The 26756-nt window shown below is 47.1% G+C and overlaps 2 protein-coding genes and 1 non-coding gene across 4 annotated transcripts; 1 reads left to right on the top strand and 2 right to left on the bottom strand.

Annotated features, from left to right (window-relative positions):
• Positions 1-407: 407 nt before the first annotated feature.
• On the bottom strand, positions 408-13395 carry YWHAH (tyrosine 3-monooxygenase/tryptophan 5-monooxygenase activation protein eta). Of its 2 annotated transcripts, none has more exons than XM_012471308.3 (2): positions 13110-13395; positions 408-1862 (listed from the first exon to the last, which is right to left on the bottom strand). In XM_012471308.3, exons 1-2 carry the CDS (start codon positions 13194-13196, stop codon positions 1209-1211), a joined length of 741 nt encoding a protein of 246 aa, XP_012326731.3. In that variant the 5' UTR covers positions 13197-13395; the 3' UTR covers positions 408-1208. The 2 variants fall into 2 exon arrangements, with proteins under 2 accessions (XP_012326731.3, XP_064224005.1); XM_064367935.1 differs by lacking the exon at positions 13110-13395 and adding an exon at positions 2897-2947.
• On the bottom strand, positions 4724-4826 carry LOC135271334 (small nucleolar RNA U13). The gene has a single exon (XR_010339439.1). It is a non-coding gene; the product is annotated as a small nucleolar RNA U13 (small nucleolar RNA).
• Positions 13195-25905, top strand: YWHAH-AS1 (YWHAH antisense RNA 1). Its single transcript, XM_012471309.2, is given in 5 exon segments — positions 13195-13472; positions 21552-21577; positions 21580-21909; positions 25573-25790; positions 25792-25905. Coding segments are annotated over 5 exon segments (966 nt in total).
• The last annotated feature ends 851 nt before the right edge of the window (positions 25906-26756 follow it).

The raw sequence follows: 26756 nt of genomic DNA, 5'->3' as shown, positions 1-26756 counted from the left end.
AGCCTCCCAAATGGCTGGGATTACATATGCCCACCACCACCCCCGGCTAATTCTGTATTTTTAGTAATCCCAGCTACTCAGGAGGCTGATGCAGGACAATCACTTGAACCTGGGAGGTAGAGGTTGCAGTGAGCCAAGACTGCACCACTGCAATCCAGCCTGGGAAACAGAGCAAGTGTCTTAAAAATTTAGGCTAGGCGCAGTGGCTCACGCCTGTAATCCCAGCACTTTGGGAGGCCAAGGCAGGTGGATTACCTGAGGTCAGGAGTTCAAGACCAGCCTGGCCAACATGGTGAAACCCTGTCTTTAAAAACAAAAAACAAACAAAAAAAAAACAACCCACAATTTGTGACTGGTTAAGCAATTCCTTGAGAGGGGAAAAATCAAGACCATACATAGAGACAATATCCCCAAAGCAGCATTTATTTACCCACTGAATTCCAAAACATTTATTTTAGAAGTCTGGCATTTCATAATCACCCATCTTGATTGACATGGGCTGACACACATGGCGCTGTCAGGATACACAAGGACAATAGCCAAAGAGTTACAAAAAATAAATCCATGATTCTTAAACAATTGCAACCAAAAAAAAAGTTACAAGTATCAAAACTTTTAGATGCATTGCATTGAAAAGAAGGTTTGTGCACGTCATAATTTAAAGAGGCAAAAACAAGGCGCTACTGAAACCTCACGTTATACAGTTTATTATAAAGCTGATGGAAAGGAGCAAGTTGTCTCTCTGTATCAGCTTCCCTCAACAGTTTTCCATTAGTTGAAGAAAGAGGTGGGAGGGGTGAATTCATTTTGCATGCACAAGATGTACTGCTTAACGAAACACTATCAGCTTGTTTTAAATGGATCTTTTAAATATCAACTGTAGCCTGTGTTGGCTAATTCTTTCTAATCTCCCCCATTACTTTCGCCTGCGTTTCCCATAGATCAACAGGCATAATGAAATGCCTCATCAGAATACAATTCTCTGCACAATTCAAAAAGGGAGCTCCTGTGGGCTCAAAGCAACCATCAGTCCAGCAATGCCCATTATTTATCTGAAATTGCTTCCCAAGAGACAGGGGTGCAGATCTGAGTAGCTGTGCTGCCAATACAGATAGGTTTAGCACTAGATATTTAGTGATTGTGGCAAGGAAGAATCAGTGATGATGGGGGTGGTGGGTGAAGGAAGGGCCTGGGGACCTGAAGGATCTTCAGTTGCCTTCTCCTGCTTCTTCATCCTGCTGGTCGCTCGTCCAGAGGGTGAGGTTGTCTCGCAGCAACTGCATGATGAGCGTGGAGTCCTTATAGGAATCCTCATTTAGTGTGTCCAGCTCAGCTATGGCATCATCGAAGGCTTGTTTGGCTAAGAGGCAGGCTTGCTCGGGTGCATTCTGGATCTCATAGTAGAACACAGAGAAGTTGAGAGCCAGGCCCAGCCGAATGGGGTGCGTGGGCTGCATCTGCTCTTTGCTGATTTCAAAGGCTTCCTTGTAGGCAGCTTCAGAAGCTTCGACCACACTGTTTTTCTTCTCCCCAGAAGCGACCTCTGCTAAGTAGCGGTAGTAATCACCTTTCATTTTCAGGTAAAACACCTTGCTCTCATACTGGAAATCATTGCAGTTCTTGATCAGGAATTTGTCAAGCAGAGACAGAACATCGTTGCAAACTGTCTCCAGCTCCTTCTCAATCTTCTCCCGGTAAGCTTTAACTTTCTCCAATTTCTTTTCATTTCCATCAGCCATGGTTTTCTGCTCAATGCTGCTAATGACCCTCCAGGAAGATCGCCTGGCACCAACTACATTCTTGTAAGCCACAGAGAGGAGATTTCGATCTTCATTGGAGAGAGGTTCATTCAGCTCTGTCACCTGCAAAACCCCAAAAAGATAAACATTGAGACTAAAGTCTGAAAATCTTGGAAAGCAGCCTTGCCTTCAACATAATCAACAATCCTTCTCAAGAACAAGATTATGAACAAGTCAGTCACTCTGGAGAATAAAAACCACCCATGGACAAAACCAATACAGATATGAATCCTATGTGAAGAAAGACTGTAGTCTAACAGAAGAGACAAATACTTGGAACCCAAAACAAAATCATAGGGACTTGAGAAATTCATAATTCAGGTCTTAGAAGATGTTGCTTTCACCTTGGTAGAGGAATGGCACTAAGGATAATTATGAAAAGGTTGTGCAGCAGCAGTACACAATGGTGAAGAAGAAAACCTTGAGCTTCCGCTATTCTGCAAAAGATACTCTGAACAGGCTGGGCATGGTGGCTCATGCCTGTAATCCCAGCACTTTGGGAGGCCAAGGCGGGCAGATCATGAGGTCAAGAGATCGATCCTGACCATCCTGGCCAACATGGTGAAATCTCATCTCTACTAAAAATACAAAAATTAGCAGAGCGTGGTGGCAAGCATCTGTAGTCCCAGGTACTTGGGAGTCTGAGGCAGGTGAAATGCTTGAACCAGGGAGATGGAGGTTACAGTGAGCCAAGATCATGCCACTGCACTCCAGCCTGGCAACAGAGCAAGACTCTGTCTCAAAAAAAAAAAAAAAAAAAAAAAAGATACTCTGAACAGTAAGATCGTGCAATCCCTTTGTCAAATGTTCAAAGATGACAGACTAGAAGTGTTCCAGACTCTACTTCCAGCTTTATGCTCTGGAAAGTACTCCTCAAATATACATTAATAGATGGTGGGGCTTCACAGATCAGATCAAACATCACACAGATCCAGTGGCCAGAGTTTTGCCCTGTGTGGCTACATATGGAACCGTAATTGATACTCCCAGCCCTCTCCCAAACCAAAATGAAGAATAATTCATTAGTGACACGCAAGTGCCCCCAGACCCTGGTGAAAGGAAGCACAGCTACTCAGCAGCAAGTTGTACTGACCTACCTCACAGGAAACTCTGGTCCTCAAGGATGGAAGCATCAATTATCGTAAGTGGAAGAGTTAAATTTCACAAGCTTTAACTTCCTTTAGTTCTCCATGATGCCAACTACAAGTGAACTAGCTATGCGGTTAGAAGGAAGAGCATTATTAGTCTTTGCTATGGGCTGAACTGTGTCCCCCGCCAAAAGACCCCAAGTACCTGTGAATGTGACCTTATTTGGAAACAGGGTCTTTGCAGATCATATAATTAGTTAAGACAAAGTCATACTGGGTATTAGGGTGTGCCCTAAATGCAATTACAGGTGTCCTTATAAGGATGGTGAGATTTGGACACACAAACGCACACGTAGAAGAATGCCATGTGACAATGGAGGCAAAGACTGGAATGATGCATCTACAAGCCAAGGAACACCAAGGGTTGCCAGAAGCCACCAGAAACTGGGAGAGAGGCTAGGAAGGATTCTTCTCTAGAGCCTTCAGAGGGAGTGTGGCCTGCCTGCACCTCACTTTCGAACTTCTGGGCTCCAGAACTACAAGAGAATAAATTTATTATTTTAACTATTCAGTTTGTCATACTAGGTTCAGCAACCACTAGGAAACTAACAGAGTTAGAATCAGAAAATCCTGGTCTGGCCCAAGCAAAGAAACTGACTTGCTAAATTAACCCAGGACATTACGCCCTTAAAAGATGGTCTGTCATCTATAAAGTAGAGAGATTCCTTAATAAGACCTCCTGGTAAAAGTCTTTAATTTTAACAATGAAAAAAAGAAAGCAAAGCACTTAGGAAACCACAAAACACTACAAAAAAAAAGGCATTTCCTACAGCAAATCTGTAAGGACAAAACCTCCAATGGAGGGAAAAAGCCAAGTTCAATGGGGAAAGTTATCAACAGCATATACAAACAGACACACTTAAAACAGATGGAGAAGACTGAGCAGTGGAGAATCAGAAATCCTGAGCAATGATGGTTTATTTGGGGAATTGGTGGTTCAAGAACATAAGCAGCAAGTGTAATCATTATTACATGTAAAAATCAGAAAACTTGTGCCAAGTATCTGAGTCCTCCCTATGCCTAAGCCCCAGACAAAATAAAAATACCAGTTCAGGGGCCGGGCGCGGTGGCTCACGCCTATAATCCCAGCACTTTGGGAGGCCTAGGCGGGTGGATCACAAGGTCAAGAGATCGAGACCATCCTGGTCAACAAAGTGAAACCCCGTCTCTACTAAAAATACAAAAAATTAGCTGGGCATGGTGGTGCGTGCCTGTAGTCCCAGCTACTCAGGAGGCTGAGGCAGGAGAATTGCCTGAAACCAGGAGGCGGAGGTTGCAGTGAGCCGAGATCGCGCCACTGCACTCCAGCCTGGGTAACAAGAGCAAAACTCCGCCTCAAAAAAAAAAAAAAAAAAATACCAGCTCACTCTTAATTTCTCCATTTCACTGTCCCCAGGACCCCTACTCTTCTGCTATAAACCCTTAACACAGGATTAAGTCTCTCCTTTGCCTACCCATCAACCAAACCCCACTTCTTTCTTCAGTGTGGTCTTTGGCTAACAGCTATCCTGACCATTCCCCACGGGGGCTGCCTCCACTTTGGTCAAGCCAAGGTTCTCATTATTCATCCTCACATATTCATTAGTAGTCTCCATACCCCTCACTATGATTTGCCCCTGTCTACCATGAATCTAAAATCCATGCTCCTCTTAAATCCAGTTGAACACCTATAATCCCACTAGTTTCCTCCTCCAGTAAGTGCCTTTAAACACTTACATACATTTTCTTATGGAAAATAGACTTTGTAAATATTTAATAACTTAGTCTTTTTTTCCACATCAGAGGGTCATGGGCCTACATTGTAACAAGGTTTGAGGGTGGCACATCTCACACATGCATGTTAAAACCCAATCGTCACACTTTTGAACTACAAAAGGATGAATAACTACTTAGTCTTTTAAGGGAGCAACACTTCTAAATCAAAATTCCATCCCAAACATTCTGATAAATTTAAGAATGCTTGAATCCTCTAGAATGATTTGCTTTTCTAGAGCAATATTCAATAAAACAAAGCACAAGGCAACAACAGAATTTGGAGAGCTCCTTTGATTTTCTAGTAATTAAATCCAACTAAGGCCATTTAGCATTAAAATGCAAATAATATCCATAAGGAGTCACGATATACTTCCTCCTGTGACTAATGAAGCTGCTTCTGTTAAACTGGCAAAAGATACACCAAGGTACCTTCCCAGAGTATATCATTTAAAGACAGTGCATATCTGAAATATATATATAATATAGTATGCTTGCATAACACAAAAGGCAGTAAGATGGGGTTTCCCCATGATGGCCAGGCTGGTCTTGAACTCCTAACCTCAGGTGATCCACCCACCTCGGCTTCCCAAAGTGCTAGGATTACAGGGCGTGAGCCACCGTGCCCAGCAAAACAGTATAATTATTAAACCCAAGACATCTGGAGTTTAGTCTTAGCTAGCTATGTGACCTTAAACAAATCACAACCTTTTTGGACATCAAAGGTAAAATAAGGAGGATCAGCCTAAATGATCTCCAAGCTTCCTTCAGCTCCAACATTCCATGATTTCATTTTTCCTGTGCACCAATAAAAGGTGTGGCAAGGTGTGATGAAGCTGATCCTAGGTAATGTGAAGTTTGGGGTGTATCTGCAAGCATATTTTCTCCATCAGGAATAAACTGCCAAAAAAGGATACTGGGCAGTATTTATGATGACACCTTCACAACAATAATCATTTACTGGGAGTATTAGTGTTTATGTAACAGTATCTGGTTGTCTGCCAGTTTGAATGAATCACTTAACAGTATTATCACTATTAGCTGAGGGTGACTAACATATCTCACCAAGTAAATATTGTTCCTAGTAATCTAGCCAGAGTCTAACTAGGAAATAACTAGATACATTTAAATACCATATTTTTTAATACTCCTGGGTCGTAATTCAGTTAACAAAGGAAACTTAAGAAATGAAGATGGTTTGCTACTTGATTGGATAACTAAAGAAAACTGAGTTTTTCCCAGACTGGAAAACTATAGACCCATGTAAAATCAGATGATCCATTAAAACAAAAACATTTATAGCCAATCTTGCTGGATGATACTTAGTTAGCACCAGTTCCCAACACTTCAAATACCAAAATACAGGAGCCAGGAGAACTAATGAAAACTTAAGCCATAAACTATACTAAGAGGCAAACATTGGGAGGTAACACAGCATAATGGATATACTCTGGGTCCCAACCATGCCACCTAAGATCATCTTTAACATCTAATGAGATGAGATTTATTCCATCTCTACAATCACAGGTTTTCAAATTGTTTCTAATTAGGAACCTGAAGCAGAAACAAGACATTAAATGTTAGAGACAGACCTAGACAATAGTTTTCAGCCTTCTTTCCACTCTAACACCAAGATTACAACAGTCATTTCTGCCCCATATGGCACCTGCCCTCAGTGTAGCCACACTGGGCACTGAGTCTTCACCTGGCTACAAACCAGGGGTTTTGCCACCTCTATTCACAGCCTCTCTGCTTTCTAGATGTCCTGCCTGCCTTCTCACCATCAGTAATCCCACTTATACCCTTTCTGAATGACAACCTTAAACTGACACAAAGGTCCTCCTCTCCATTTCTTTTAAGCACTGGACTCCCTGTCAGCCAGTTTTACTGACATCCTGACCAAAAAGCCTTTGGCTACGCCTACTCCCCAGCCCAGGGCATTCATTTCACATCTCTGCTCCAGGACTACCCAACATTACTAAATGTCAAAAATGACCTGGTCTGCTGATTATTCACTTATTTCCTATGACACTATTCGTTTACCCAAAAACTCTAAGGGCCTCTTCCCACTACTCCCAAGGCAATAAACTACGTGTGTGTGAGTAAAAACAGATCCACTGCCAAAAATAGCACAGGGACTATTTAGGAAAATTTAAAGTTCTTAATCTGGGAAACATCCAACATCAAAAGTAACAATGAGCAAACAAAAATGCCACCCCTGAGCTGCCAGGCCATAGCTGCTTAAGTTAGGGGTAATATTATTTCACTTGAATATGCTGACATCCTTCACAGCTACACACATGCTATGGGCTCATCCTTTATAGTTACCCATACCTACATGCTATCAACCAGCTTGCTTTTGATATGAGTAAGAAAAGTAAACGATTCTCACGATTAAGTAAACATAACCACATCATAAAACCTTTAAGCTTCTTTGGCAGAAGGGTGTGTGTGTGTGTGTAAAAGTGAGCTTGAGGGGCCAGGTGCAATGGCTCACACCTGTAATCCCATCACTTTAGGAGGCCAAGGCAGGTGGATCACTTGGTGCCAGGGAGTATATCCAGTCAACAGAGAAACCCTGTCTCTCCTAAAAATACAAAAATTAGACAGACATGGTGGCGTGCGCCTGTAATCCCAGCTACTTGGGTGGCTAAGACATGACAATCACTAGAACCTGAGAGGTGGAGGTTGCAGTGAGTCAAGTTTGTGCCACTGCACTCTAGCCTGGGTGACAGAGCAAGACTGTCTTCCCAAAAAAAAAAAAAAAAAAGATGTGAGCTAGAGGAATGAGAGCTTGCTGAGGTCTTTCCCAAGTTAATGCTTAGCAAGTAAGGATCTTGCCTGGCCTATCCCCAAGCTGGCAAGGTATCCATCAACAGACCAATTCCTATAGGCCACCTGTGCAAGAACATCCCCAGCCAGGGTCAGGCTGAGCACCTTATCCTCACCAGGATGAGGCTGCAATTCTGTAAGGCCACAAATAGGCTAAACTTCAAGCTCAGAGCAGGCAAGTTCAGGTCATAAGCTAAATTTTAGTCAAACAAAACAGCTATCCTTGTATAGTCAAGAGACATCTGCCTTGCTTTTTATGTAATTGAACATTTTTATAGGGATTGGCAAGGATTAATACAAGCCCATCTGAATGGCATCACTGCATGCTACTGTCCCTAGAGGCACCAGAATCGAAGGCTTCAGAAACTGTGCCAGGTTTGGATCACTGGAAGTGCCAAAACTCACCACCGCAGAAGGGAGTAGGGGTGGGGGGTGGTGGTAGGAGTAGGGGTGGGAGGAACACCAAAATGCTGGGGCAGAAGACAAGCTGCCTCCACTTGGACACTAGGAGAAACCTTACCAGCAACCTAGACAGAAATTTTGGGGCCTGCATAAAAACGTACTAAAGGATATGGGGAGAAAAAATACACACTAAAGGCAATATGGAGAAAAAACTGGTGCCAAGAATATAAAAGAATTTCTTCCAAAAGCTAAAATGCAATAAAAAAAAAAAAAGGAATTTCTTAAAATACCCCAAATAAAATATAACATAGTCCTGCACTTAACTCATAGGAGAAATTTAAATTCAATTCTTTGTTGAGCAAAAAAAAAAAAAAAAAAAAAAAAAACCCTCCAAGCCTTCTGAACAAGCAAAATCCAGATATGTGAGTTTCCTTTTACGCTTCTTGCTGTAGCTAAAACACATAAATGGCAGATCGTTCTTAATCATACTCGGAAAAAAAAAATGACCTGCACCCAATAAATAAAATTATTTGTTTAGTAAGTCCACTTATGAGTTCTTGGACTTGAGTCAACAATGCTGACAATGGTTAACATATCGGAATGTATGCTAGACATATTATCCCTTTGCCTCATGGGGTTTTATTATACAGTGGTTAAAATGAGAGCCCTGAATTCAAGTTTGAATCTTGGATTCACAACTTACTAGCTGTTTGACCATGAGAAAATCAACCTCTGAAAGTCTCATTTGTAAAAGGGAATTAGTAACAGTACCTATCCAGAATTGTTAAACATGAATGTACACATGGAATTAACAGCTACCGTTTACCAAGTGCCTAATAAGTAAAATAAGTTCTAATAAACTTGCTAAATGTAACATATACACAAAAAACACATTTGGGGAACCTTCTCCAAAACCGTATTTCCGGAAAAGTGTGACACTACAGTCTGTCACTAATATAAAATGCCAAAAACCAGCCCCAAAAAAATCCCAACCAAAGAAAATACATTTTTGGGGTTTTTTTTGAGATGGAATTTCTCACTGACCTTTTAAATTCAAACTATTACAAGAATAATCCAGGGCCGCCTTCCCTCCTCAAAGGCGATTACATTTTAAATGACCAGTTACCGGCTCCTGAGATGTTACTTATTTCAAACTATAATATCAATGTGACTTTAAGATGTCATACTGGTTGGGTGTGGTAGCTCACTCCTATAATCCCAGCACTTTGGCAGGCTGAGACAGGATGACTGCTTGAGGCCAGGAGTTTGAGACCAACCCGGGCACCATATAGAGATCCTGTCCATACAAGCAATTTAAAAATTAGCAGGGCATGGTGGCATGCATCTGTAGTCCCAGCTGCTCGGAAGGATCACTTGAGGCCAGGAGTTCAAGGCTGCAGTGAGTTATCATCGTGCCATGACTGCACTCCATCCTGGGTGACAGAACAAGACCGTCTTTAATTCAAAATCAAACAAATAAACAAAAAACAAAAACCATACTTATCACAATTTGGTACACCTCAAAATTCTCCTCCTTGCTCCAACACTGATCCATCTCACCTGGGGCAGTCAGCTATGCACTTTACATAGCACCTGCTCACTTCCCCACTTCCCAGAATCTCACAGCTGTTGCAACAAGAGCCTTTTGCCAGTGATTGGGCCAAGTGCCCCTTCCTCTCCGACTGTTTGCTTAAACTGCAGTTTTGTTTCCTGCACTTAAGATTTCTATATATGTATCCTACAAGTACTTCAAATGTGTTTCATCAACTGGTGTATCAGTGTTAAAACAACATGCTAAGGCGGGGCATGGTGGCTCACACCTGTGATCCCGGCACTTTGGGAGGCCAAGGTGGGTGGATCACCTGAGGTCAGGAGTTTGAGACCAGCCTGACCAACATAGAGAAACCCCATCTCTACTAAAAACACAAAATTAGCTGAGCATGGTGGTGCATGCCTGTAATCACAGCTACTCCAGAGGCTAAGGCAGGACAATCGCTTTAACCCGGGAGGCAGAGGTTGCGGTGAGCCTGGGCAACAAGAGCAAAACTCCGTCTCAAAAAAAAAAAAAATGCTCTCCCAATAATTTTTACATTTGATAACCTCACAATTACCACCTATGCTTTAATACAGAATAGATGACTTAGGGCAGTAAGACATGATGAAATTATGTCTACCTATGAATATTCACTATAAACCTATCTGGTTATAGTCCCTCTTTCCTTAAATCACTTCTTCTGCACTAACATTTAATCCTACGTTGTAAGTTTATTTCAGTTATAAAATGGTATTATACCCACTTACAGCAACTACAAACTGTGTAAGGTCATTCAAAGCCTAAACTAGAAAGGACTTGGGTTCTAGAATCTTTCACAATGTTTCTTCCCATTATTATACTCTACACAAGCTAGTAGGTATGAGATAAAGAGAGCTTAAAGATACTCCTCTATGCTTCACTTCAGAAACATTTCTTGCCTCTTCAAATTATGGGGTGAAGCAGGGAAGTGAAGTTCTCAACAGGTTTGAGGCAACACCATTGTTTCCAATATGCACGATTTTTCTTCAAGCTTACCAACACTGCCCTCCAGGTGACGCTGGTAGAATAAGGAACATCAATCATTACAGGAAGGCAGTATTATTAGGTTAGCATTTCAATTATGAAGAAAAAATAAGTAAGACTGAAAGCAAAACTGACTTAGTAACAGCAACATCACTAGTTTTATATTCCAAAAGACCTAAAGCCAAGATGGAAGTTTCAAGTTCACAGCATAGTGGCATCAGAATATACCCTCAACACAAGTGTCCTGCTCAATCCTCCCTACAGCAGGCTACTTACCTGCCCTTCCCAGCCCTGAAAAAAGGTTAACTGAAATTCACACCCTTTCCAAAAGCTTTAGTTAAGGTGAGTGAGATTAATAAAATGGAGACTGAGTCATCCCAGTAAGAATTCAATCTACAAGCACCGATTTAGCAGGGAAACTGACCCCTGCTAGTCCCTTTCAATATATGTATTTTTATTTTAAAGAAAACATCTATAAGCACAATATACTCCATTTAGATGATGTGAGGGAAATGGTTTATCATAATTCTGAGATTGGAGAATTAAGGCTTGGTAATTAACTCTTCAGTGCTGGGTGGCTTTTCCAACTCATTAATTATTTCAAATAGATATTATAAATTCCTTTGTTTTACAAAAGGCTCTCTTAACCGTCCAGAGAAAATCTATGGACACAAGTAGCTGGCTGCAGGAAAGTATTTTACAACCCTACCAGAAAGCCAATCTTTTTCCTTGCTCAAACTAGATTGAGTTCTGGTAACATCTCTCCATTCCTGCCTTCTTCCCCCATTTCAAGTTGCCTCAGGTTTCTGATTGCTCCAGAATGCATCTTCCAACCATTTTTCCTTAACCTCCATTCCCCTTCCTTTAAACCTTGTCCCTCCTTTCTTTTCACCCTATTTATTTCCCAAAGGGCTCCTAACACTGCAGTCTTTAAGTCTCACTCAGAAGGTGAGCAAGCACTTCACGAAAACGCGTGGAGCGGCCTCAGCCTGCATAATCCCAGTACCACTCAGTTACTGGGGAGAAGGGGCTTAAGTGTGACCTGTTGTGGACAGAGACAGCTTACATTCAGTGAGTCCCATTTCTGTAAAATATGCAAAATTGTATTTTAGATTTTCTTTTAGGGGACCCCCTGAATTACCTAAGGTTCAGCCTCCAGATCTAGACCGTCCCCTGGGTTGGATGAAAACCTCCTGCCTAACGACAACAGCAGCATGCTAGTAGTGCTCAAGTCAAGATCACCAACAAATCAACATTCGGGCAACGGCGTTTCTGGTTTCCACACACACCTAGTTACGTGTGTAACAAGGACACCACAGGAAAGGAAACTATTCAAGTACCTTTCTTACCTGAACAATCCTAAATATTGCCCCAAATACTTATTTCATCTGACATTAACATCAAAAGCCTTCAAATGAGCTTTCCAAGATTCTATGATTCTAAAATTTCAGGGAGCCTTTGTATTTACAGTCTTTTCGGACCTCTCTCCAAAAGGCCAGCGAAAGGATACATTTGCTATAATCATGGGCAACAATTCTCAAACTTAAGCCAGCTAAACATTGCCTGTGAGAGTTGATTACAATGCAGATGTCTGAGTCTCACCCCCCGAATTTCTAAATCTATAGTAGGTCTAAGGCGGAGTTCAAGGGGATCCTCCCAGGTCTCAGGAGGTTGTATACTGAACACAGCAGGTTGGTGGATGCAGTTGTATTCTACCACAGTGTGACCTTGACGCAGAGAGAATATTCACTTAGAGAAAATATAAAATAAACGCAAAGAGAGTGAAATGGTAACCGGAACTCAGAAATGCAGGTGGTGTGTGACCCACGTTATTTTGCTAGGGTGTGGCTGGGCACGACTTCACCGGAATCATTTTATGCTGCAGAATCGATTTATGAGGGTCTCGGGAATGCAAAGGCACACAGGATTCGTCTCACCTACAAGTCAGGTCTCATTTTAATCTCCAGGCAGACAGCGCAGCAGCAAACCTGGGGCTGCGGAGTGGGGCCCCACACCCTCCGCCCCCTCTCCCGCCCTCGTCCACGCCTAGACTGCAGGAAAGGGGTCTTCGCACACAAAGCCAGACCCCAGGAGTGGGACGGTGGAACCAGAACAATTCGGACGAGCAGAGCAAAACAGATAGGAATTACAGGCTTCAGGTCGTGGCAGAGAAAACCAGCTGAGACAACGCGCCAGTCACTAGGTGATTCTTTATTTCCAAGTTGAGAAACGGAGGAAGGCGAGAAGGGAGAAACCCCTGGGTCCGAAATCGTCTAGAAGCAGGAATGCGGCTCCTTTCCGTCCCCTCGTGCACCCCCTGCTCCCGCCCGGGCTCCCAACTAAGATGCGGCGACCCCCCCCCCCCCACGCCCGCCCGCCCTCCAGCCCCTGCAGAGCTGCCTCCACGACCCCGAGCTGCTCCCTTCTGGATGCCCCACCCCGGGCCCAACCTCGAAGTGGCGGGGAGCCCAGGGGGAGCGGGAAGCGCGGGCTGCGGGCGGCCACGCCCAGCCGGGTCCCCGGGTCGCCCAAGGCCAGGAGAACACCGCCCGCAGCCATCCCCGTCCCTCACTAACACCAGGCCCCTCTGCCGGCCGCCCGCGCTCCCGGCGCGCTCACCGCCTTCATGGCGGAGGCCATGTCGTCGTAGCGCTCCGCCTGCTCGGCCAGCCGCGCCCGCTGCAGCAGCTGCTCCCGGTCCCCCATGTCGCTCGCGGCTCGGCCTCGCCTCGCGTCTCACACCACTGGCTCGCTCAGTCGCCCGCCGGTCCGTCCGCTCTCCGGTCGCCGCGGAGGCCGCCGCCGCGCACGCGCACTAGCTTGCCGGCCGGCTGGAGACTGCAGGCTGCAGGCTGCAGGCAGCGCCGCCGCTCACGCCCTCTCGCTGGCTAGCCCCGTGCTCTGTGGCTCGCGCCGCGGACGCCGCCGAAGGAGGAGAGACGGCCGCGCTGGGGGATGGGAGGACGGCACAACGCCTGCGCAGTGAGAGCGGCCAGGCCGGGCGGCGGAGAGCGGCGGGAGTGGGGGGGGAAGGGCGGGCCGGCCCTAACGGTCTATTTCAAGGTGACGTCACCTACTATAAATAGCCACCGCCGCCGCCCCGCCCGAAAGCCGCGCAGGCGCTCTGCAAGTGCTGCATTTTACCGCCGCAGAGATGGAGGTGGAGAGGGGAAAGCCGGCCTGGAGGCTGCGGAGCCGGAGGAGGGGGCGCGGTGATGGCGGCTGCACGGGCAGTGCATTGTCATAGCCCCACCTTGAAACGCGCCACTCCATCCACGTTAGAGATCTGGCTTGAGAAGGGCCCCAAAAGCAAGCAAACCGGCCGGCGGAGAAGCCTGGAGGCCGCGTGCCCCAAGGGGCGGGGCAGGCCTGCCCCCGCCCCCGTCGTCCTGCCCTCCCCGAGCTCTGTCTGGCCTTGGGTTCTGCCGGGCCACACCCTGCGCGTGGGTCTGCACTGCTCCGGGCAGGATCCAGTCCTACCCTCGGGGACAGTCGCGCCACACAGGCATAGACACACACAATCGCACCCATCCTGAGACGTGGCCTTGGGTATGCTGTGCCTTCCACCAGAGGAGGGGCTGGGACAAATAATAGTCAGGACAAGTAATATTCAGGACACATTAGGAGCCAACCCACTGCTAGTTCCATACAAGCATTCTCTTTAATCCTCACTACCCAGCCCACGATGGGCACAGCTGGTCTCCCCATATTTAAAATGTGGAACCTGAGGAAAAACGAGGCTAGTGACTTGCTTAAGGTTACACAGCCTGTAAGTGGTGGGGTCAGGATCTGAGTCCAAACTCAGGCTAGACTTCTTGTGGCAAAGAGCTGGGGTGACCCAACTGGCTGGTGACTGAGCCCCTCCCAATCCCAGCTGGCACTGAATGCTGACGGTTTCTTGTGCTACACCCTGGTCTGGGCTGCCCGACAAGCTAGGAAAATAAGGCCCCAACTGACGTCAACATGCCAAGGGCAGGGCAGGAGAAGGGGCCTTGGGCTCCCTGAGAATTTTATTGAGCATCTACTGCATGCTCAGTGCACAGGGATAAGCTGGCTTTTGAAGGAGAAGAGAGTCAGGAAAAAGATTAAGGCGTGAAGTACAGCATGGGCAAAGGCTTGGCAGCGATCTGGGAGATGTTGAGGAGAGAGGCCTAACAATGGGAAGTGAGGTTGGGTAAAACAAGATTACAGAGTGTTTTAAATGCCAAGCTGGAGATTTGAGGCTTCATCCTTAGGTATTTGGGAAGCCATATTTCAGGCCTGGAATCGCTCTAGAGAGCAAGATGTGTTCGAAGGGAGGGAACTGGAGACTAGGCCTTTTCTGGACCTGTTTTCCATCTGGAGAATTGGACTTAACTGTTTCAAGGACTTTAGAATAGAAATCCACATGCTGGAATGTCAGAGCTGGCAGGACCCTTAGAATCACCCCTGTCCAACCCCTTATCCTGAATAAAGGGAAACTGAAGTCTGAGGGGGAAGAGGGGCTGGCCCTAGTTTGCACAGCGAGTGAGCAGAGCTGGGGCCTCCATACGAGGTCTTCTGCTTCCCAGGTCTTCCTCTTCCTGCTATGATGCTAAAACAATCACATTTTTGTGGGCCCATGAAACAGGATTTGAATGTGGGCCTGTGAGGAGGCCCACATCCCAGCCTTCACCATGCTTTGAAGAGTCACCTTTGCTGATGGAATCGAGGTTAACAAACCAGGCTGATCTTTCCCCTAGTGAATATATTTAAAGAGCATGCTAGATAGTAATGAATCATCCACTCCTTCCCACTATAGGAGGAGGGCCAGCCCTGGATAGGGGGGACCTCCCCAGTTCCCTCTAGCTCTTAGAGGGCTTACAGCTCTTCTAGCTTTTCTGATCAGGTTGGACTAAGATTGATTTCAAAACAGTGAAAATTAGATAGAGCTGGAACATTCTAAATAATTGCTTTCTGACATGCATAAAAGACACTCTGGTTCTCCCATGAAGCTTTTCTTCTCACCAAACTTCCCCATCTCTTCTTCCTTACCTCCTACCCACCCCTCGGCTCAGTGTGCTCTGGCCCTGTCCCCACTCCTCCATCGTGGCCACCAGAGGCTTCCTTGTTGTCAAAGCCAAGAGCACTTCATAGTGCCCACCTGCCTGGCCCTTCTGGCTGGACTGGGCACCACTGCTCACCCTTCTTTGAGCGGCTCTCCCAGCTTCCCTTCTGCTGCTGCAGCTGTTGGTCTATTTGCTGTATAGGCTTGTCTTCTAGCCTACCACGAAGTGCTGGGGTATCTCAGGGCTCTGTCGAGGGCCATCCTCACACGCTGCCCTATCTTTGGTAACCCCAACCTCATGCACTCTGAGGAACCATCTACCATGTTCCCAGCACCAGGAAAGGTGCTTTGCATAATTGGGCATGTTTTTTTCCAAGATACTCTTGTAAGGCTGGTCTGATTTCCTTTCCCATTCTTTTGTTTTTGTTTTGTATTGTTTTGTTTTGTTTTGAGATAGCGTCTCCCTCTGTCACCCAGGTTGGAGTGCAGTGGTGCGCTCTTGGCTCACTGCAACCTCTGCCTCCCAAGTTCAAGCAGTCTCCTGCCTCACCCTCCTGAGTAGCTGGGGCTACAAGGCACACACCACCATGCTCAGCTGATTTTTTCAGAGAAAATTATTTAAACTCTTGTGCCTCATCTGTTCAATTTATTTTTATTTTTATTTTTATTTTTCTGAGAGATGGAATCTCACTGTGTCGCCCAGACTGCAGTGCAGTGGCACAATATCAGCTCACTGCAACCTCTGCCTCCCGAGTTCAAGCCATTCTCCTGCCTCAGCCTCCCGAGTATTACAGGCATGCGCCACTACACCTAGCTAATTTTTGTGTGTGTATTTTTTTTTTTCCTGAGAGATGGAATCTCACTCTGTCACCCAGGCTGGAGTGCAGTGGGGCGATCTCGGCTCACTCCAACCTCTGCCTCCCGGGTTCAAGCCATTCTCCTGCCTCAGCCTCCGGAGTAGCTGGGATTACAGGTGCGTGCCACCACACCTGGCTAATTTTTGTATTTTTAGTAGAGACAGGGTTTCACAATGTTGGTCAGGCTGGTCTTGAACTCCTGACTTCGTGATCTGCCCACCTCGGGCCTCCCAATGTGCTGGGATTACAGGCATGAGCCATTGCACCCGGCCAGTTTTCTAATTTGTTTGTTTAATAGAGTCAGGGTTTCACCATGTTCCCTAGGCAGGTCTTGAACTCCTGAGCTCAACCTATCTACCCACCTCAGCCTCCCAAGTGCTGGAACTACAGGTGTGAGCCACCGCGCCAGGCCTCCTTTCCCATTTTACAGATAAGGAAACTAGCACAGAGATGTTACACGCCTTGAACAAAATCACACATCTGGGAATAGGCAAAGCCAGGATTCAAACTCAGGTCCGTCAGATGCCCAAGCCTGAGGGCCTCACACTGCCCCATGGTGTCAGCCGATAAGAGCTCAAAGTGTGACTCCCATTGGGATCACTCAGATTCTACAAAGCATACACAAGTCTCCCACCGTGTGGCCTATATACTCTCAGCAGCACCCATCTTCTTTGCCCTTGGGAGACAGTTGCCCAGAGCCTCATCAGTAAAAACCAGGGTCACCACCTGGGACAGGTCACCCACTCCCAGGGCTCTAAGTACTATCAATAAATAAGGCCTTTGAACAACTTCAAAGAGAGCACCTCAGCGAGGTGAAGGAGGCCAATGGTTAATGTCAAACACACTGTGTTTCCCCAGGGTTCAGAGCAGGTCTCCAGCACAGGAGCCAGGTCTGTGTCTTCACCTGGTGCAGGGTCTCACTCGGGGAACAGAGCAAAATTCCCCTGGGTTCCTGAGCACATGTATGTGGTGTGATTCAAGAAAGCACATGGTTCTGGTCTTGGGTTCAAATCCTACTCTGCCAGTGCACCAGCTGAGTACCCTCGGGCAAGTCACTTGTAAAAAGCCTAGCACAGTGGCTCATGCCTGTAATCCCAGAGCTTTGAGAGGCTGAGGTGGAAGGATCACATGAAGCCAAGAGTTCAAAACCAACCTGAGCAACGTAGTAAGACCCCAGTTCTACAAAAAAAAATACATATTTGAGACGGAGTATCTCTCTGTCACCCAGGTTGGAGTGCAGTGGCATGAACTCAGCTCACTGCAACCTCTGCCTCCCAGGTTCTTCAAGCAATTATCCTGCCTTGGCCTCCCAAGTAGTTGGGACTACAAAAAAATATTTTTAAAAAAGAAAAATTGGCCAGGTGCTATAGCTCACACCTGTAATCCCAGAACTTTGGGAGGCTGAGGCAGGCAGATTACAACGTCAGGAGTTCAAGACAAGACTGACCAACATGGTGAACCCCATATCTACTAAAAATACAAAAAGTAGCTGGATATGGTGGCAGGCAACTGTAATCCCAGCTACCTGGGAGGCTGAGGCAGGAAAGTTGCTTGAACCCAGGAGGCAGAGGTTGCAGTGAGCCAAAATCGCACCATTGCACTCCAGCCTGGGTGACAGAGCAGGACTCCATCTCCAAAAAAAAAGAAGGAAAAGAAAAGAAAAATTGCGGCCAGCACAGTGGCTCACGCCTGTAATCCCAGCACTCTGGGAGAGCGAGGCAGGTGTATCACCTGAGGTCAAGAGTTTGAGACCAGCCTGGCTAACATGGTGAAATACCACCTCTATTAAAAATATAAAAACTAGCTGGCATGGTGGCAGGCACCTATAATCCCAGCTACTCAGGAGGCTGAGGCAGGAGAATCACTTGAACCTGGGAGGCAGAGGTTTCAGTGAGCCAAGATCACACCATTGCACTCCAGCCTAGGGGACAAGAGGGAGACTTCATCTCAAAAAAAAAAAAAAAGAAAAGAAAAATTGGCTGGGCATGGTGGCTCAACATAGCAAAACCCTGTCTCTACTAAAAATATAAAAATTAGCCGGGCGACAGAGCAAGACTCTGTATCAAAAAAAAAGAAAGAAAGAAAAATTAGCCAGCATAGTGATACACACTTGTAATCTCAGTGACTTGGGATACTGAGGTGGGAGGATCACTTGAGCCCAGTTTAAGGCTGTGGTGAGCCACGATTACACCACAGCAATCCAGTCTGAGCTACAGAGCAAGACCTTGTCTCTTAAAAACAAACAAAAAGGGACTAACCACACCTCTTTCTTACATTTCTTAGGGTTATCATGGGATCCACAAGAGTATATGTGAGTAATGTGCCTGCACAGTGCCAGCACATGGCAGCCATCACAGATATGTAAGAATTCCTGGCTGGGCGTAATAGCTCACGCCTGTAATCCCAGGTAGACAGATCACTTGAGGTCAGTCAGGAGTTGGAGACCAGCCTGGCCAATATGGTGAAACCCTGTCTCTACTAAAAATCCAAAAATTAGCTGGGTGTGGTGGCGCATGCCTGTAATCTCAGCTACTCCGGAGGCTGAGGCAAGAGAATCGCCTGAACCTGGGAGGCGGAGGTTGCAGTGAGCTGAGATCACACCATTGCACTACAGCCTGGGCAACAGAGTGAGGCTCCATCTCCAAAAAAAAAAGGAGTAGGGGTGGCCGAACGCGGTGGCTCACACTTGTAATCTCAGCACTTTGGGAGGCAGAGGCAGGCAGATCATGAAGTCAGGATTTCGAGACCAGCCTGACTAACATGGTAACACCCTGTCTCTACTAAAAATACAAAAAAAAATTAGCCAGGTATGGTGGGGTGCACCTATAATCCTAGCTACTAAAGAGGCTGAGGCAGGAGAACCACTTGAACCCAGGAGGCGGAGGTTTCAGTGAGCTGAGATCGTACCATTATACTCTAGTCTGAGCAACAGAGCAAGACTTCGTCTCAAACAAACAAAAAAAAGGCCGGGCGAGTGGCTCACGCCTGTAATCCCAGCACTTTGGGAGGCCGAGGCGGGCAGATCATGAGGTCAGGAGTTCAAGACCAGCCTGGCCAACATGGTAAAACCCCATCTCTACTAAAAATACAAAAATTGTTTGGGCATGGTGGCTCACGCCTATAATCCCAGCACTTTGGGAGGCCAAGGGGGGCAAATCATGAGCTCAAGAGATGGAGAGCATCCTGGCCAACATAGTGAAACCTTGTCTCTACTAAAATACAAAAATTAGCTGGGTATGGTGGCGCGTGCCTGCAGTCCCAGCTACTCGGGAGGCTGAGACAGGAGAATTGCTTGAACCCAGGAGGCGGAGGTTGCAGTGAGCCGAGATCACGCCACTGCCCTCCAGCCTGGCGCCTGGCAACAGAGTGAGACTCTGTCTCAAAAAGAAAAAAAAATTAGCAGGGTGTGGTGGCAGGCGCCTGTAATCCCAGCTACTTGGGAGGCTGAGGCAGGAGAATCGCTTGAACCTGGGAGGCAGAGGTTGCAGTGAGCCGAGATAGCACCGTTGCACTCTGGCCTGGGCAACACAGTGAGACTGCATCTCAAAAAAAAAAAAAAAAAGGCCGGGTGCGTTAACTCACGCCTGTAATTTCAGTACTTTGGGAGGACGAGGTAGATCACCTGAGGTCAGGAGTTTGAGACCAGCCTGACCAACATGGTGAAAACCCATTTCTACTAGAAATACAAAAAATTTGCCAGCACACTGGCTCACGCCTGTAATCCCAGCACTCTGGAAAAGCGAGGCAGGTGGATGACCTGAGGTCAGGAGTTTGAGACCAGCCTGGCTAACATGGTGAAACACCATCTCTACTAAAAATATAAAAATTAGCTGGTCTCGGTGGCAGGCACCTATAATCCCAGCTACTTGGGTGGCTGATGCAGGAGAATTGCTTGAACCCCAGAAGCAGAGGTTGCAGTGAGCTAAGATCGTGCCATTGCACTCCAGCCTGGGCCACAATGGTGAAACTGTCTCAAAAAAAAAAAAAAGAATTCCTTACTTGCACCCCACCCTGAGTCAGTGGTCATGACTGCTCCTCACATGGGACTGCATTTCTAAAGCATTGCAAGAAACCTCCACCAGAGCCCAGTGAGTAGGTGACCCAGAAAAGGCATGTCTTGTTTTTTGTTTTTTTTCCCCTCTTGGATACTCTGGGACACTCACTCTGAGACACTGAGAAGTCTGGACACCAAGGGACATATTACAAAGGAGACGTGATATTGTTCTGGAGATATGGCGCTTGTATGTTGGCATGGTCACCATCTTGAGCTGGAGCAGCTACCTGTCCACAAATTATTAATAATGTCACATAGATAGATTTTAACTTTTTCCCCCACTGTAGGCCACCTGCAGCCAAGGTGACCTTACTGACCCAGCCAGTGGTAATAAAACCAGCAGCAGTAACATTGACAGTGGCTCTTGTTTTTTTTTTTTTTAAAGATGGGGTTTCACCATATTGGTCAGGCTGGTCTCGAACTCCTGACCTCAGGTAATCCACTCACCTCAGCCTCCCAAAGTGTTGGGATTACAGGTGTGAGCCAGCACACCTGGCCTTGTTTTTTAATCACTTGCCCTCTGCCTGATTTGAGGATGAACACTTTACTCTCATATTATCTCCCCACATCCTCACTTGGAAGGAGGTTGTTATCCCCAATATATGGATGAGGAAACTGAGGCCTAGAAGAGTCAGATGCTTGCAGTCATCTGAAGCCTTCCCCACTCACCCCCCACTTTGCACCATCTGCTTTGACCCCAGTATCTTTTGGTGACACCACATTTCACCTGCTGTGTCTTAACTAAGAACATCCTGAGTGCATAGATTTCAGGATCATCCAGAACCTTCCACCCCTCTTTCAAAGCCTGCCTTGGAAGCAAACCGGCACCCAAGGCAGCTTTTGGTATTAAGAAGTACGAAAATGTCCTGGTAGCTGCAATCTGTGCGCTGATTCTGTGAGCTGGTGGAGCTCAGAGCCCCAATCCCAGCACCCACCCCACTCCAGCTTGTTCAGAGGAGCTCAGCTCTGGGGGAGAAGGCAAAGCCGGACACCTAAGGAGTTGCAGTTAAAATGAGGGTGAAAAAGGCTTCTGCTTCAGTTCTGCAGATGGTCTGGGAGCTTGTGTTTCTTAGCAAGAATTTTCTGGATCTTTTGGCTTGAACCGTCTGGATAACTGCCTCAAGCTTTTACGTGGTTCCCACTGGGTGGGCTCGGTGGGAGGGGCTGTTGTGCATGGTCCAGGAACGCTGGAGAAGGCTGTTCCTTTGCCCCAAGCCTTGGATTTCTTATGTGTGAAATGGGAGGCTGCAATGATGAATGGCAAAGTACCTTTTCTTTCCAGCTCTGAAAGTCTAGGGTATTTCGCCATTAGAAGACCAGCAGACAGTGGCACGACAACTCAAGAGGATACAACAGAGTTGCTTCAAAAGACAAGTATTTGGACCATGCTGAGACCTGGAGTAAAGAAGGTAATGAACTCCTACTCCATAGCAGGTCGTGGGCCAGCAGTTTGCCTCTACACTGTCTCTTGGTTAAGGCAAGGTTAGTATTATTGTTTTTATTTTACAGATGAGGAAACTGAGTCCCAGGGAGGTTAAGTGTCTTGTCCAGCTATAACAGAGAGCAGGGGCTCTGCTCCATCTTCACCATTCTTCCCACCGCTACCCCTGTCCTTCAGAGAGCCTGAGAACATTCTTTTAGCTGCTGAGCTGTGAGCATAACTGTCATCAGTTGCTGCCGAAATTGTACCCTGGGAAGCAAGGGAGAGGGTCGCTGAATTTTCACCATGGTTCTCTGCCAGGCAACTGTGCTAAAAAACATCTTTTCCTCCCCAGTATGTTAGTAGGAGGCAAGCAAATTGTTACAGCCTTCTGTCTTACTGTAGATAATGGTGGCAGGCTGGCCCTGACTCAGGAGACAAAGGGATCTGAGAGGACCATAGCCACATAAGAAGGCCAACTCCTGCAGGAGGGTGGCTGGCCTCTGCAGGACCAGCACCGAGCTGCCCGTGGGGTCGTGGGTAGGACCCATTCCCTCTTTAAAGATATAAACTTCTTGGTAGGGCATGGTGGCTCACACCTGTAATCCCAGCACTTTGGGAGGCCGAGGTGGGTGGATCACAAGGTCAGGAGTTCAAGACCAGCCTGGCCAATGTGAAACCCCATCTCTACTAAAAATACAAAAATTAGCCAGGTAACACGCGCCTATAGTCCCAGCTACTCAGGAGGCTGAGGCAGAGAATTGCTTAAATCTGGGAGGCGGAGGTTGCAGTGAGCCAGATCACACCACTGCACTCCAGCCTGGGTGACAGAGCCAGACTCAGTCTCAAAAAAAGAAAAAAGATATAAACTCCTCTACCTGGTCCTTCATAACCTGCCCCTGGCACATCTTCTCAAGGTCACTCCCTGGACACTCTAGGCCCACCAGGTTCCCAGACTCTGCCCATGAGTTTCCAGAATGTCCTTTCCCATCCCTCCACCCCATTCTCTGCTTCTTAAATTCCTTTAATACCCAGCTGAAATCTTACTTTCTCCAAAGAGCCTTCCAAGTTTCTCCAACAAGAAGTAGTCTCACCTTCCAGCTACTCCCGCTGTGACTCTGGTATCCAGTCTGCCTAGAGAGACATTGGTAGAAATGCCACTGGCTTGCTACTGGGCATCAAGTACTACATTATGTCATTTAATGTGGTATGAGATCTCATTTAATCCTCATGAGAGCTATTCCTCTTATACCCATTAAACAGATGGAAAAATTAAAGCTCAGAGAGGCATCCTCTTACCCAAAGTCATGCTGCTATTAGACGAAGAATTAGGATTTGAACCCAGGTCTTTCTGACTGTAAGGTTCATATTCTTTGTTGCTTACACCATCTGCTTCCCAGTTCCTTAGGAAGTTGCCATTTCCTTTGTAATAGACTGTAAGCACCGGAGGATGGGGCCTGTGTTTCATTCACCATCTGAGCCCCTGGGATGCCTGGCTGAGTGTCCTGAATCCACGTGGGCTCCATGAATGCTGAATTGAATTCCGTTACACCTGCATATTACAAAACTCCCACCACCAGCACTCCTTTTGTGAGTGGCCAAGGTCTTTTGTCCTCTCCCCGTCCATCCCAGCAAAGGGAACACCTGAAATCAGCTGACAGCTAACATTAAATGACAGCTGAGTGAAAGGCAAGAAAAGAGAGGGAGCAAGGGGGAAGGCAGGCAGGATTGCAGGAGCCGGGAGGGAGCTCAGAGCGGGAGGAGGGCTGTCTTGTTTAATTTGGCCAGCTTGCAGTTATTGAGAGTACAAGATCTGAAGATCTGGAATTACCAGACCCAGCCTCTAATCCTAGCTCTTCCACAGTAGTTGGGGAAACCCGGGCAAGCCGCTGCACCTCTCTTGAGTTTCAGTTTTCTCTTCCATAAAATGGCCATGTTGCTGTTCTCACTAGACCTCTTCATTCAGGAGGAATGAGGTTTTTTCCGAGGGAGGGAGGGAGGGAGTGCTGCCTATGGGGCTGTTACCTACTTTAAATGGGGACAGTTGGAGGACCAGCCCAACCTGAAATCCCTTCCCCATGAAGTCATTGAGCCCTGAAGGCCTGGGGCAACAGGGAACTCACAGAATCACAGGCCCATAATAAAGATCTTGGAGACAATTGAGTTTGGCTTTCTTACTCCAAGAGGCAGCACAGCCTCGTGGACTGATGGCCAGCTCTGCCAGCAGACGGGCTGTTCCCAAATCCTGACCCCCACCTGCTAATTGTGTAGCCTTATGGCATGCCACTTTGTCCATCTCAGACTGCTGGTTCCTTATGTTTTTTCTTTCTTTCTTTCTTTCTTTTTGAGACAGTGTCTCTCTATGTTGCCCAGGCTGGAGTGATTTCGGCTCACTGCAAACTTCACCTCCCAGGTTCAAGCAATTCTCCTGCCCCAGCCTCCTGAGTAGCTGGGATTACAGGCACATACCACCATACCTGGCTACTTTTTGTATTTTTTGTACAGACATGGTCTCACCACATTGGCTAGTCTAGTCTCCAACTCCTGACCTCAAGTGATCCACCTGCCTCAGCCTCCCAAAGTGCTGGGATTATAGGTGTGAGCCACTGCGCCTGGCCTGGTTCCTCATCTTTAATATGGAATTCAAAGTAGTTCCTTTGCCACAGTACTACTGGGAGGATCAGAGACCCAGACAATAACAACTGGTCATTCAGCTGGCCCTGTGGGAACTGAGGCTCAGAGAGGGAAAATAACTCACCCACGGTCACACAGCAGGTTAGCAGCAAAATCAAATCTATGCCCAGGCCTCCCAAAGCCCAACCCTGGGCTAATCATCAGACAGCTGGGGCCTTACCACAAAGAAGGCTGAGACTACCCTTGGACATGCAGCCAAGGAACTCATGCTGGGAATCACTGGTGGGATTCTGTGTCTCACTGAGCTGAAATAATTGCTTGGGTTGCCTGCGGATGCAGTATGGCAAAAAGCCCAAGCCAGAGCCTAGGATCACATGTGCAACCTGGGGTCTAATCCACGATATAACCCTGGGTATGTCGGTCACCTCTCTGACCTCTCTAAGCCTCAGCAGTTTCTCTGCTTACCAAATGGGGCAAGAAGTTCTGGCAGTACAAAGGAAGCATATAAAGGCACAGACTATTTTTTTCTTCCTCCCTTCCTTTTCCTTTCTTTCCTTTCCTTTCTTTCTTTTGACGGGGTCTTGCTGTGTCACCCAGGCTGAGTGCAGTGGTGCAATCCTGGCTCACTGCAGCCTCCACCTCCTGGATTCAAGTGATCCTCCCACTTCAGCCTGCTGAGTAGCTGAGACTGACTACAGGTGTGCACCATCACGCCTGGCTAATTTTCTATTTTTTGTAGAGATGGGGTCTCATTATGTTGTCCTGGCTGGTATTTAACTTCTGGATATAAGCAATCCTCTCACCTCGGCCTCCCAAAGTGCTGGGATTACAGGTGTGAGCCACTGTGCATGGCCCAGAGCTATTTTCACAGCAGCTACCCCTGAGCTCTCACTGTACACCTCACTATGCATCCAGCCTTGTGCTGTTGCTAGCAATGGCTTCATTTAGTCCTCACAACAACCCTGCATGTAGGAATCTAATTTGTAAATAAATGGCTAGGAACAGGTGGAATCAGGAGCCAAGCTCAAAACCTATTCTCTATGCCTGAAATACTCGCCCCTCCTCTTTCCCTACTTGGACTCCTTCTTCAGGTTTCAGCATCATCCTGACTTCTTTTGGAAGGATCCCTTGGCCTTAGGCTGGCGTGGGCACCTGTCCTAGCCTACAGAGCTGGGTTTCTCCCTTTCCTCAACCACAAAGGGAGCACCACTATGCAAAGACCTCATCATGTTCACAGCTGTCTCCCCATAGCCTCAAACTGTGCTTGTCATATAGCAGGTGCTCAATAAATATCTGCCAAATGATTGAAATGCATTTCGCCAGCCTCAGGATGCCGCCAGGCCCCAAGGGAGCCACGGAGATCAGAGGAAAGCTTTTGGATTTCTGCCACGCCTTACATTAGCAGCATCTTCTCTGAGTCCTGACAGCCAGCCTCCTGGGATGCCATTTGAGCCAGCTGAATTCCGGTCACTGCTTCACCTTGGAAAGGCATCCACAGCCCTCACCAAGTGGCCCCGTAATTGACGTCACAGCGGGGCCAGGAGCTGCCCTGTTAATATTTAATGTGGCCTTCTCTGCGGCAAAGCTGCAGTCTCCAAGAGCTGGAGGGGCCGTGCAGAGTCTCCATGGGGTTGTAGGGAGGGCACAGATGGGAAAGGGCTTCATAAACCATAAAGCCCCCAACGGATGAGCATTCTGCCGATCCATTTCAGTCCCTGGCTTAACTCAGAAAGAGCCAGGGCAGCACATGCCTGCAGTGGGACAAGAAGATTGCTGACTGAGCCTGGGCACTAAATAAATGGGGGATTAGGGGCTCCAGAGTACATTTCATGGAGACAGTGGGAGGGCAGAGCACTGGCACCAGCCAGAACTGGACTCAACTCCAGGTTTGCCCCCTGCACAGCTGTGTGACTGGGTCAGCAAGGACTGCTGAGCCTCAGTCTCCCCTATCTGTGAAATGAGGATGATGGTTTCCTTGTAGCGCAGCTGCAAGGGTTCAGTGAAATGAGTGATGCAGATGACCTAGCTTAACACATCGCATGGTATCAACACAGGCTGAGACCCTCCTCCCAAACCAGGTCTGGGACCTAAGGTTGGAGAGAGGAGAGACGGGGCCCCTTCAAGCATTCATCAGGCAGAGTGATGGCAAGAAGGAAGAAGGAGCAAAGAGGCACAGGAAGGATGACCTGGGAGCCAAGCATCTCAGGCTTAGAATTTTCACCCTGGTGGGCCTGTACCAGGAGTGGTGTCAGAGAAAGGATGGGCAGAGAGCTCC

This window comes from Aotus nancymaae, unplaced genomic scaffold (genome assembly GCF_030222135.1).
Source record: "Aotus nancymaae isolate 86718 unplaced genomic scaffold, 86718_ANA_hifiasm-v0.15.2.pri h1tg000076l, whole genome shotgun sequence".
Lineage (NCBI taxonomy): Eukaryota > Metazoa > Chordata > Mammalia > Primates > Aotidae > Aotus > Aotus nancymaae.
Note: the sequence above shows the minus strand (reverse complement) of the source record. Positions and strands in the feature narration are given on the sequence as shown.